At 51.9% G+C, this 12,980-nt stretch overlaps 1 protein-coding gene across 2 annotated transcripts in view; it reads right to left on the reverse strand.

Moving 5' to 3' along the window:
* Nucleotides 1-2,191: 2,191 nt before the first annotated feature.
* ARHGEF37 (Rho guanine nucleotide exchange factor 37) overlaps nt 2,192-12,980 on the reverse strand; it is a 31,123-nt gene continuing 20,334 nt past the window's right edge. For both annotated transcript variants that reach the window (XM_036423964.2, XM_036423966.2), the window contains exons 8-13: nt 11,683-11,793; nt 10,460-10,789; nt 8,430-8,558; nt 7,300-7,495; nt 5,735-5,892; nt 2,192-5,061 (exon numbers count right to left, since the gene is read on the reverse strand). In XM_036423964.2, the coding sequence (XP_036279857.1) occupies nt 4,855-5,061; nt 5,735-5,892; nt 7,300-7,495; nt 8,430-8,558; nt 10,460-10,789; nt 11,683-11,793 (1,131 nt within the window). In that variant the 3' untranslated portion in view covers nt 2,192-4,854. The remainder of the gene's footprint in view (nt 5,062-5,734; nt 5,893-7,299; nt 7,496-8,429; nt 8,559-10,459; nt 10,790-11,682; nt 11,794-12,980) is intronic.

Here is a 12,980-nt window from a genome sequence, read left to right on the forward strand (position 1 = left end):
CAGTCACTGACACTCCGGCAGAAAGAGGGGGCCAGCTGTAGACTTCCCTCACATCCAAAGAGTCAAACAAAACCCCTCCAAGTTCTAACCAGGCCCAACCCTGCCTAGCCTCTGAGATCAGATAAGATCGGGCAAGCTCAGAGCGGTATGACTGTAGACCCTGTAGCTCAGCTGGTTAGAGCGTTGTCCCAATGTGCTGGGGTTTCGGGTTCAATCTATGGTCAGGACACATTCAACTGGTGGACTGATGGATGCATAATTGGGCGAAACAACAAATTAACCTCCCTCTTTCTCTCTCTCACCTGGTTTCTGGCTTTTCTCAAAAATCCAGGCTGTCTGGCACCACTGGGCCCTCATTCTGATGTGGCAACATAGGCTGGAAAAGAAGCTGCTCCTTTTCTCTGAGCCTATATGCTTGGGAGCAGCACAGTCTCCACCACTCCCTAACACCTTTCACCTGGTCCTTCCTGTGATTTGCACCATCTGCCCAGTTGGACTCCATGGAGCCGTGGGTCCTTCCACGGCTGAATGGTAGAGTCCTGCTGCCACCTGGTGGTCACAGTTCACATTTCCTCGTTGCACAGCCTTGATGCTCCTCATGTGATACCATTTGCTCTGATTATTTCATTTACTTCTCTCACCCACCCTGTGAGGACAGGAATTGTACCCGTTTTACAGATGAGAAACCAGAAAGGGTAAGTTCAGAAATTACCAATAAGAAAACAGATGAGCTCTGGGAGAACACCTTGTAAAGTATATGATCGTCTACTAAGCTGTACACAAAATAATATCAAAGGTAATTGAAAAAATAAATACTATACGTAAGAGGAAACACATGAGCAAGGTCAAGTGAATGGGTTGTTCGGGATTCTAGCTCCTTGTGATGTTGCCAGGAATGGAAACCGGCTCTGTCTATACCCTTGTCGTGGTATTTAGTCTCTTCCCTGCCACAACAGGCCTTAAACTGACTTCTATACTGGAAGGTAGGTCCTGGTGAAGGGAGCCAAGACTCCTAGAGAGAAGCCAGAACTCTACCATGAGCACTTTAGAACTGATTGGGGAGGGCAGGGGAGACTGGGACCTTATCAAACTTCACATGCAGGTAAGTGCGTTTGCTACTGCCTGTGGGCAGGTAGGCCTTGAACTCAGGTTTTCTAAGGCAAAATCCTGGACACTCTCACACCACCACACTACCTCCCCAGGCCTGAGAAGGCCTCTCTTTCGCCTCCCCCCGTCCTATTTATCTCCCATGGCCCCACACCTGCCCCAACTCTTCCAAGACGCCTTCATGACCACCTCCCTCTTGTCTCCTGCCCTGTGGGGCCAGATAACTGTGTGATGCTCATATGTCTTGCTTCTCCAGCTGGTTGGGATTCCTCAGAGGCAGGGCTTCTGTGTTCCCCTCCCCTCTGGCATGTTTATCAGAGCAATAGGTATAGAACATCTATTACCTGAGGCCCGTGCACACTCAGGGAGCTTCCCAGATGCACCAGAGCTTGCACCCTAACATACATCACACATCCCTGGGCCTGTCACTGCTCTACTTTAAACCTTTTAGTGCCTCACCTCCTCCTCAAACCCTCCCCCCACCCCACCCCCTGGCTGCATAGCCCTCAGAAAACCAAAGCTCCTTACCATGCCGACCTCTCTATACCATCTCTCACAACACCCACCACCCCTACACACACCATGTTCTCACTCCACAGCATTTCAGTTTCCTGACCAACAGTGCTAGCTCTTACCTCTGGGCCTTGGCACATGCCCTCCTTCCCACCTTCGCTCAACCCTAGTGACCCATCAGGCCTCGGCTTGGATATCACTTCTCTCAGGAAGCCTTTCTTAGCTGCCAGGTCTGAGTCAGGGATGGACAACTCTCCCATTCCCCCAGCCCCAGGCTCTGGTGGCATCTATTATTGCCCCAACACCCACACTGCATGTAACACTGCTGACTGGCCTCTCTCACCGAACTGTGGGCTTTGGGAGGCCACAACTGTCTGACTTCTTGCTGTATCCCCACCAGCTAAGGCCAACTCCAGGAGGCACCCAAGGTGTGCTAGAGACACTTTTTAAGTGAACACAGAAATGAATGAGGTGCCATTTTTAGGTGTAGCAAGTACCCAGAGAACAAATGTCACCCTGGAGAATCTGAGTATCCAATGGTTAGAGACACACAAATTCAAGAGGTGTTTTCATCTTTGAAGTCCTTTATTCCCATTGGTTCATATCAGTTATTCACCAAGCTAGACCTCATCACATTAACCAAGAATCCACTCATCCTTCCTTTGATATTGTAATCTTGTCCTCGTGTCCAAAACTGGGCTTGGGCCCAGAAGGTTAGAGAGGTGTCACTCCGCTGCAGGGAGCAAGGGATCAGTCTTCCACTCTTAGAAGTATTGTTCAGTTCAAAGGCAAATACCTTAGCAGGCTCAACAGTGAAATAAACAAGACACAGTGCAGTGGTCCTAGGCATTGGGGGGGGGGGGGGGGGGGAAGGGGAGTAACACATTATTGAAGTCCCCTGGAGAAAATTCAGGCCATTCTCCATCTTCTCAATATGCATTTTCTCACCCTTCAGTGACTTTCAATCTCATCCCCTGGTCCACGAGAAACCATAACCCATGTGCGACTGATACATTTTTATTTTCCCTTCATGAGATCCATTTAGTTCCAAGTGTATTTCCGTTTCCTCCCCTGTGCCTACAAGAACATCCAATTTTGTGCAGGTCCCTTTTAACGGCACTTATTAAATATACATTCTGGGACCTGACAGAACAGGCTGTCCTGTTTCAAACCACTTCTAAAGCTGCCTATTCAGAGCCACTGAGCTGGCACCAGGCACAGAGGGGCACGTCCTGGCTTACAGAACTCTCTTGTCCACCACTGTGTGCCTAGGACAGAGGTTCCCAACCTGGCCGCACACCCAGCACCTGGAGAACATCCGGAGGTCCTGAGGCCCAGACCACTCCCCAGGCCAATTCCATCAGAGTCTCCGGGTGGGCACAGTGGAAAGCTGCCCAGGTGGCTGCAGTGAGCGGCCACGCTGAGAATCCCTGAGCGAGGGTTCTAGCCCAGGGCAGGCTCTCGGTAGGTACTGTGGGACCACAGACGGATTTATTTTATTGTCTGCTCCCCACTGCTTCCTATTTGTATCAGAAACCTGAGCAGGAGAGAGAACGGAAAATAAATCAAGAGCATCTTGTAAAGTGAACTGGAACCGGGAAAGGAATTGTGGGAACTAGCTTCCCTTGCATTATGCATTCTTCGCGCTTTCACAAGCCCCGAGGCGGTGAGGGGCAGACTGTCTGGCACAGGCGTGTACTGGTAATCTCAAAAGCCCTCCACAATCCAGGCACTGCGGTTATAACAGAGATGTTCTTGGAACTAAGTCTCAGCTGCCACCTGTTTTTACAGACACACTAACTTGGGTTGGCCCCGAATTTTGTCGTTTGTATTAAAGACCATGCTGGGTCACCCTCGTGTTCTTCTGTGAGCCTCACCGTTTATCCTAGCCCACACTGACATCCTAGAGGTGATTCAACAGCAGCTGCATCCAAAATTGCCCCAATGGGTCATTCTTTATTGAGGGGCTTCCATTTCCAGGTTTTAGGAAGTGATGACAATAGATTCGATCTCACCAAGTTCACGAGTTTGGCTCCTGAATTGCAGCATTGAGAAGGAGCCTGCGGCAGACCCTGGGTTTATGGGAAAGGACGCCACGTGGATTAGCAATGCCTGCCATGAGCAGGAGAAGTAGCAGAATGAATGCTGATGTGGGGGCCAACCTTAGACCACTTCCGGCACATCCTGCTACCCACGGTAACTCACATTTATATACACAATCTGCAAGGAGCTCCCCATGCCCTCACCTCGCGCCAATCCCACTGCAGTCCTGTGAGTTAGGGCTTTATGGATGGGAAACGTGGGGTTGTGTCCCAGTCACCTGACATCAGTCTGCTGCTGCTCCAGGCCCTCAGTGGCCTCCTGAAACCACCGGGGTTTCCCCGCTTCCAGAAGCAGGAAACCAAGCCATGACCTAACCTTCCCCACCCACTGGGCCTGCGATCACCTGCTTCAGTTTCCTCTGGGATTTGCATGTCTCTTTGTCCCCTGTTCAGAGAACACAGCAAAGGTGTGCAACTGCTTGGCAACAGCCTCGCACACCCCACCCAACACACCCTCCAAATCTCTCCCCTGGAACGGGCTCTGAATGTACCTACACACATTCCAGAACTGTGACCTGGCCACACCCACTCCCAGGCCTGGGCGAGACTGTCCTGGAAGCCTGTCCGCTGTCCCAACAAGAACCTGCTTCCCAACCAGAGAGGGGATCTCAGGGGTTCACTGCCCACGATACCTCACTCCCAGCATGGAGAACTAAAGATGACAGGTGGGTCAGCTGCAGTGCCTCCTGGTACCACATGTAGGAAGTGGACTGTCAGGTCAGCAGCCCTGGGCTTCTCCAGCGCCCCTCCCTACACCCACAAAGCACACGGGTGACATTCACCAAGGTGGCCCTCTCCCCTCTTACAGAGAGGAGCCCTGGTAAGACTGGCCATTAGCTACAGCAAATCCTCATCACCGTGACCTGCCATCCTCCACGCGGTGACTCCAGGCTGGAACAAGCTCTTCATGAAGACATCTAAGGCGTCCTGGCTGGAGCCCTCTGTGCCCGCCCACACCAGGCATTATGCAAGGGCAGCGCCCAACCCTTCTGGCTGCCTCCTGGGTGCCCTTCACCCACCGCATGCTGGCTTCTCCCCCCTCCACCCTGCCTGCTCTTTCTTCTCTTCCCTCCTGGGTCACAGCCTCTAATCCTCCTCATCCCTTGGCAGCTTGGGCTCCAAGGAGGGCAGCCTAGGAGGGCAGACTCCAGCCCCAGGGAGCCGGGCTCGGGGCCCTGGCCAGGAAGCTGGCAGGCACATATCCTCTCCGTCCGTCCACTTCCACGAGGCTCCATTCGGGGTTCCCCTTGTTCTGGGGCTCCAGGACGGCCACTGGCTGGCCCGCCTGCAGGCTCACTTCATGGCTGTTTCTGGCCACAAAGGGGTACATTGCGACCATCTGAAACGTGGGAGTGACACAGCAATGGTCAGGGTGGGAAGATAGACCCCGCCCAGGAAGGCTGTTGATCCCTCCCAGCCAATCAGTCCCCACTGCTGGGCAGGCATCGCCTCCCGAGCACATCCTTGGTCTCTCTGTTTCTGCTGCTCCCACCGCTAACACGCACAACGTGGCAGGCTCTGTCCCAGCGCTTTGCCTGCTTTTGATTGTCACAATTCTGACTTCAAATGCCCCATTTTTCAGATATGGACACTGAGACTCAGAGAAGTTAAGGAACTTGTTCAAACTCACACGGGTGGTTTTTAACGTGTCCACATGGCTGTGCAACCATCCCTACTGTCGAATTCCAGAACATCCTCATCACCCCAAAAAGAAACCCCACACCCGTTAGTGGTCACTTCCCATCTCTCCCTCCCACAGCCCCTGCCAACCACCGACCTTTCTGTCCCTGAACATTTCATATGCATGCAGTCATACAAGGCACGGCTTCCTGTGTCTAACTACATGTGGGAGCATGCCCTGGCACTTTCTTTCTCTGGGCCCCACCCCTGGCCAGGACACTGGTGTGGCCACCCACCAATCAAGGCCCCAGACTCATTGGTAGTGGCCCCTCCAGAGAGGAGGAAAATCAGAGCCCCTCTCCAGACAAGCCCCCCTGCACTCCCAAACTCACCTGGGTCCCGGTTGGAACAGCGGCAACCAGGCCTGGGCTGGGCTCCGGTGTTGGATGCCGGGAGGCCTCGCCAGGCCCCGCTTGCCCCCTGAGCTTCTCCTCCCGGGGGACGATCTGGTACGGCTCCAGTTTCCCAGCCGGCACGTACCCTCGATGTCCTGTGGACACAGCGAACGGTAACTGGCTACGGGCCACCTTCCCCACCCCTTTGCGTGAGGGAAAAAATCACTGCCATGCATGGATGACAATGCCACCAACACAGCTTCTCGGCACTAAAAGGACATCTAGAAACCTCTCAGCCCCTCCTCCTCCCCGGCACTAGCTGTCTTTACACACCCCCAGTGACAGGCAGCTCATTCCCTCCTGAGGCGGCCCACTCGGCTCTGAACTCTGACAGAAAAGCAGTTCTTCTCGGTCTGTGTTGAAAGCTGCACCACCGGCCCCTTTCCCCTGAGGCAGCTGCTTCCTTACCCAGGACAGCCTTTCCAAGGCAGACACTGCCTTTCTCATCTCCAAGAGCCCGGCTCCTCCTCATGTGGAACTACTCCAGTGCTGTTCTGGCTGCTGTCATAGGAATGGCCACCCTAGGTGCCAGGCCGGCACTGATCACCTAGTCTTCACACCAACTCCCCATCTTGCTGCTGAGCCCGCTGGGCTGGGGAGGCTCCGACACTTCTCCAGCTCTATGCAGCTAGTGAAGCGGTGGGACTGGGGTCCACACTCAGTCCTTGTCCCCCTCTTTCCCCCTCTCCCCCCACCAGGAGGCTTGCTTTAATCTCCACTCAGTTGTTTTCAGCTTGAGTCATGTGACTGTTCTTCCACCATTTCTGCTGGATTTATACTCTTCTTAATGTTTTTGTAGACTCACTTTTTAAAATCTGGTCTTGTACTACACAATAATAAATAAAGTCATGGGTTTATATACTAGTTATTTTTTTTCCCCAATAAAAGTAACATCCTTAAGTAGCAATGGTAATAAACTGTCTGATGGGGGAGGGACTGTCCACAGATCCCTCCCATCATCCTGTGTAACCCCAGCCTCTGGGCCACATATTCTTTGGAAGTTGCTCCACTGGTCCATCTCTTCCTGGGTTCATGGTGCCCCTTGCTTCCTGCCTGGCTACACTGGGGCACCCAGACCTGAGCACCACACCCCTAGGGTGTGACCAGTGAACAGGAAGATCCCCCTCATTCTGGACATCAGACACCTGTCCATGTAGCCAGATCCAAACACCCCCTTCTCTGGCTCACAGGGTGATGCTGGAGTTCTGTCCACCCTCTGGTCTATGAGGTCCCCAAGGCAGGGTCCTTGTCTCCCTTGCGCAGCGCCCAGCACCCTGGGTGCTGGATAATAGATGTGGCGATGGAAGACTGAATCCCTCTTTTGGGCCTTTCATGCACCACCCTGACCTGGCTATGCTCCAAGCCCTGCATTTCGCCTGGGCTCAATTCCCTCATTAAATTTGCAGGCCAGACTCTGACCTCTGAGGGCTCCTGTGTCTCCCACTGGTCCTGTTGGGTGGCTTTCCCAGAGGGAGGGGAAGGGCCCACAAAGTTCCACATACCCCCGGTGTCCACCAGCCAGCGGCTGCTGTTGCCTTTGGTGTCCTTGTTTTGCAGGAGGGCCACGATTTGGCCCCGAGGCAATGACAGGTCCAGAGTCCTAGAGCCGCTGGTGTTGCTTGTCACCTGGTACAGCTTCCCGGGGCCGTACTTGGTCAGGAGAGCCTGCACCTGGCGTTCAGCCCCTGGAAGGAGTGGCTGGGAGAGGAGGGATAGACAGTGCTTAAGTTAGCGTGTCAAAGCTGCGGCCGATATCTGCCCAACAGGCAGTGGATCAGATGAGGAACACATGCAATTGGTATCCAAGGGAATCTCACCTCATTCAACCTCTAAAACCCCTAGCCTGTTTTGCTCAGTTGGTAGAGCATCAGCCTCAGGACCAAAGAGTCCTGGGTTCAATTCTAGTCAAGGACACATGCCTTGGTTGCAGGCTCCCCTTGACTAGAATCAGTGAAAAGAAAACTTAAATGTCTTAAATTTTTTTGTAAATTTTCTTTTTTTTTAATCCTTGTTTGAAAATATTTTTATTAATTTTAGAGAGAGAGGGAGAGGGAGAAAGAAAGAGATAGGCAAACCTGGACTGGTTGCCTCTGGCATGCACCCCGACAAAGGGTTGAACCTGCAACCTGGGTATATGCTCTGACCAGGGAATCGAAACCCTGACCTTTCAGTAAACAGGACGATGCTCCAACCAACTGACTACACTGGCCAGGACTTAAATGACTTCTTATTTAAATATTTTACTCATTCTGAATGCTGGTATTTGAAGCAGGTGCAATGAGAAGGTGAAAAAAGAGACAGCAAATTTTGATGAAAATTTTGAATAAGTTCCAGGTTTTTGGATGTTAAATGCCACTTGTTCATTATTATGCCTAATTTCACTTAATAATAAAATGTTTGGGCTTTCTTATTCTTGACCCATGGGTTCTGTACTGATGCTTATTGGCCATGAAGAGCATGGGTGAATGGGAATGGAAATCCCAATCACCCCCACCCCCAGCTCTCAGGGAGAAAGGAGAGAGGGAAAGGGAGAATGTATCCTGGGTAACAGGAAACATTAAAACTACAAAAAGGGGAGGAAATAGGGAATTGAGCCTCACCTCATTACAGAGGATCAAGGAGGGTCACTTACTTGAACAGTGGGAAGTGTCAGCTCCTTCTCAAAGTTCTCTTGAAAGGAGTGAAGCTGCTGACTGGTCTGGCCCAGTGCATCCTCCACCAGTTTCCTGAAGGCTGGCTCCGAGAGGTGGTGGTGGGGCAGCTGGGTAGGGACAGATACTGTCAGCCCACAGTAAACCCCAGTGTGTTAAGATGGGCCTTTGTGTCCTGGTCAGCCGTCGTTTTTGTCTGCCTAGTGCTCCACCTTCCTTTGAGGAAGTGTCCTTCTATGGGGTCCAGTAGAACTGCCCACCCTGGTGCTCTGGCCACAGAAGTGGCAGTCATGGTACCCTGTAGAGGGCCCCTTGGGAATGCACATGGATGACCTTTAAATTCATGTCAGCTGAGTCTGAGGTGACTGGCATGGCCATCTCCCAGAAACAGCCTCCTAAAATGTCGGAGACAGTAATCAGAACCGATTTCTTATCTTTATCCACGTGCTTGGAATGAGGAACAAATCTCGTCCTTGTACCAAAAAATGAGGAACTTACCCAGGTCCCAATGAATAGGAACTGGGCACACCTGAAACTCCTTTTGACCTTAAACCCCCCTTTGGAAATCAATAAATACGCTGTGTTGTCTGTGGTGGGGGTGGTTGTCCCTTCATCAGAGTGACAGCCTCCACCCGGCACCCAGCTTGAACCTATTTCTGTCTCTTTTCTCTTTTTTCTCAATCCCCAGCTCCTCCACTCAGAAACCTGTCCTTCTCCCCTTCCATGAGGAACACGAAAGAAGGAGAAGCACCCACCCTTCTCCTAGGCCCCATGATTGGCCCAAGGATCGGACAATGGGTCCAAGTGGGGCAATGGATCCATGTGGAGTCTTTCCATCAGATTTAGGCCATGAAGGCTGGGAGTGAGAGGGTCATTCTTCTTTGGATCCTGAGATGGAAAGGTAAGAGCTTGGAGCTGTTAGGAGCCATCTCTCCCACCACATAGAAAAAGGCCGGCATGAGAACAGAGCCAATCCAGAGAGGGAAACAGAGCTAGGGGTGGAGTGAAGTTAGCCCTGCGAACATCATCTGTACTGAATGCAGCTGGGTCTCCACCTCCATCCGCTCCAGTTATGCAAGACAATACATTCTTCTCTATGCCTGACCTGGTCTGGAGCCCGAGGAGTTCTGTTCAGAGACTTTAGCCTGTTAGGCATCTCTTGCACTCTGATCAGATAACCTCGGAGTGAGTGAGACTCCACAGCTAACAAAGATGCGTCCTCGCTGTTAACAAACTTGCTGCTCTCGTTCTGATTGAGAGCCTCCTTTCCCCCATCCCCAGGATGCAGACAGACTGAGGGTCTACCACGCAGGTCTTTCCCAGGCTCCAAGGATGAGTCCATCAATCACGGACAGGCCCCAACAGTCTACAGACCCACCAAGACGTGCCCTCTTCCTGCTTTTATAAAAAGCAGACGTGACCTTCCCTACCCGCATCTGTAACACTCCCCAGCCCAGCACATCCTAGCCTGAATACAACGGGGTCTGGAGAGAACCCTAGAGGGCAAGAGGAGAATGAAAATATCATCTAATCAGATTTCCCCTCTGCCTTTAAGAAAGATTAAGGCTTCTTCCTGCAGTTGGTTCAGGCCTAATTCAATTCAAAACGAGTATCTGAGAGAGAACTCTATCCTTAATGCTGTGAGGGCCAAAAGGAAGAAAAGCTTACAGTCTCAGCCCCCCTCAAAGAGGAGAAACAGCTGTGTCCATCACCCCAGGAGGCGGGTTCTGGAAGCGCTAGTCTCCCAGCAGAGCCTCTCTGCTTCTGAGTTCCAGAGCCTGGAAATGGCCTGGAGTTCCTGTCCCATCCTTGCTTTTATGATCTGACTCTACTAATGGAAGGAGAACAGGCATGAGAGAAATCCAGAAGGTCCCCACGGCCTCCTCCTCAGCACCTGATGGCCTGTTTGGAAGGCCCAATCTCCCTCCTGGCTCCTGCAAAAGATAGCCGAAGGGGCTGCGTGGCCTTGCCTGGCCATTCCCCAGAGGTGCCACAGTCCTGGAGTCCTCACCTGGGCCGCACTGCTCTCTGCCCTCTGCAGCACTTGCTTTGCAAGGTCCCTCTGGAGAGCCATGAATGTGCCCAGGATCTGGCCCAGCCACCGCATGGCCAGCTGGTTAAATTGCGGGAGCTCAGCCACCAGCAGGGAATTGAGAGCCTGGTACGTGTGCCGGGCCGCCTCCTCCTCGTAGGTCACGCTGCCCTCCTCTAGCAGCTTCTCTTCCAGCCGCTCAAAGTCCAGAAGTTTGTCCAGACGTTTCTTGATCAGGTTCTGAGGACCGGCCAGTGCTTTGGCCAGGCTGCACAGCGGCTGCCACACCAGGTCTTCGAGCCGCTGCTTCTGTGGGAGAAGGGAGCTTGGGAGTCCAGGAAGGAGGTGGCAGCGGGTGGGCACCGGGAAAAGGGAGCTTTGAAGGTAGGCAGGCGTTGGCTCCAGCCCTCCCCCCACTGACTAGCTGTGGCCTCTAGCATGCTATCTAACCTGTCTGGGTCTCAGAGTGCCCATCTGAAAAATAGGAACAGTGCTGGTAATGAGGTTAGCAGCGAGCCTGGAACAGAATAGGTATGTAATATGTCACTTCTTTTCTTTAAAAAAATATTTTTATTGATGAGAGAGAGAGGGGGGGGGGAGAAACATCAATGACGAGAGAGAATCATTGATTGACTATCTCCTGCACACCTTCTACTGGGGATCAAGCCTGAAACCCAGGCATGTGCCCTTGATTGGAACTGAACCTGAGACCTTTCAGTCCACAGGCTGATGCTCTATCCACTGAGCCAAATCAGCTAGGGCTAATATGTCACTTCTTAATAGCGTTACTATGCTTGGATATTGAAAAAGATTTTGTATAGAATGGTGGTCAAAAGCACAGACTTTGAGGCTCAGATCCAAGCTTGTCACCGACCGTCAGAATAACGTGGGTGGCCAGCCCCTCCGAGCCTCAGTTGTCATTTGCAGAATGGGGCTATTCATAGTATCTACCCCTAAGCCCGAAAACAGTGTTGTGAGGATTAAATGAGGGCTTAGCTCAGTGCCTAGCAGACAGTAGGCTCAGTAAACATTAGCTGGGGCTATTTTTATCGTTAAACACACTAAAAATAATCTCTGCCTTGCTGACTACCCAGGGTAGTTATGAATGTGACAATGTGTGAAGGACCTGACATCTAAATATTACCCTTATAGGTTCTGTCACCTCCCCAAAAAAGAAAGAGGAAGGGAGAAATTCCACTCACAAACTCAGGGAAGGCCTGGAGCTGAAGGTCTCTTGCCAGGTTGCAATACTGCCCCACAGGCCCCGCGGGCATGTCCAGGTCATATTGCTGCGGCCGGAAGCGGAGGAAAGCCTGGACCAGTACAAATGAGAGACAGAAAATCATGACCCGTCACGGACATCTCACACCTGCATCCCCTCCACCGGACCCCTGAAGAGCCTGTCCAGGCCGTCTGCACCTCCCCTGTGACAGGGAAGCACACCCTGTTCTGTCCTTGGAAAACTTAGTTGATTAGACAGCTCCTCCTAGACTAAGCTGAGCCCAGCTGGCATGGCTCAGTTAAATTGCGGGTGAGCGTCGACCAAGAACCAGGAGGTCACAGTTCAATCACCAGGCAGGGCACATGTCTGGGTTGGAGGATCGATCCCCCGTAGGGGCATGCAGGAGGCAGCCGATAGATTATTCTCTCTCATCATTGATGTTTCTATCTCACTTTCCCTTTCCCTTCCTCTCTGAAATCAATAAAAATATATATTTTTTTAAAAAAATGAGAGAGAGAGAGAGAGAGAGAGAGAGAGAGAGAGACAGACACTAAGCTGACATCTTTCTCCTTATTCCAGCGCTTCCCAAATTCACACATCTGCACACCTCCCTTCGGATTTTTTTTTTTTTTTTTTGCCATGTCTATATTCTACACTTTTTTTTTTATATTAACACTTTTCTTTATATCAGCTAAGCATTCCTACTTGAAACAATGCATTTAAAAAAACAAACACCTTAGGACACTACCCTAAAGGGAAAACCAGTAATAACTGCCATAAATAGTCATGGAAGAATAACTGCTGTGAAACAAAATTATTAAGTCTGCCTGGATGTCACTGACGGCTGCAGGCTCCGAGCCCAAGACTGCCTCTGCTGTATTAGCAGCATGCCAGCCAGGGCGGCTTTTCCTGGACTCAGAGGAGGAACAGAGAGAACCACTCTGTCCCTGTGAGATTCCATGTCCCATAAGTCCTGCCTCCGGGAAAACGCAGCCCGAGAGCCTCCAAACATGGCCCTCCCCCATAAAGCAGACACGCCTCTCCTGAGCCTCTGGCCTCTCTCCCTCGGGCCCTGAGTGTTTCCCTTGCTTCTCCCTGTGCTGATTGGATCCTTCCACGGGGGGGCCAGGATGAAGCAGGAACAAGCAGGGAGATGTGTCCACAGAGGAGTGTGACACGACCACCCGCCTCCTTGTACGTACTTCCGGGAATGCCACCCCAAGTCCCATTATCTAAATAGCCCATTGTCCTGTGACCAAAGCTGGGTTTGCGCACATG

The sequence above is a fragment of the Pipistrellus kuhlii genome, unplaced genomic scaffold (genome assembly GCF_014108245.1).
Source record: "Pipistrellus kuhlii isolate mPipKuh1 unplaced genomic scaffold, mPipKuh1.p scaffold_m20_p_8, whole genome shotgun sequence".
NCBI classification, from domain to species: Eukaryota; Metazoa; Chordata; class Mammalia; order Chiroptera; family Vespertilionidae; genus Pipistrellus; species Pipistrellus kuhlii.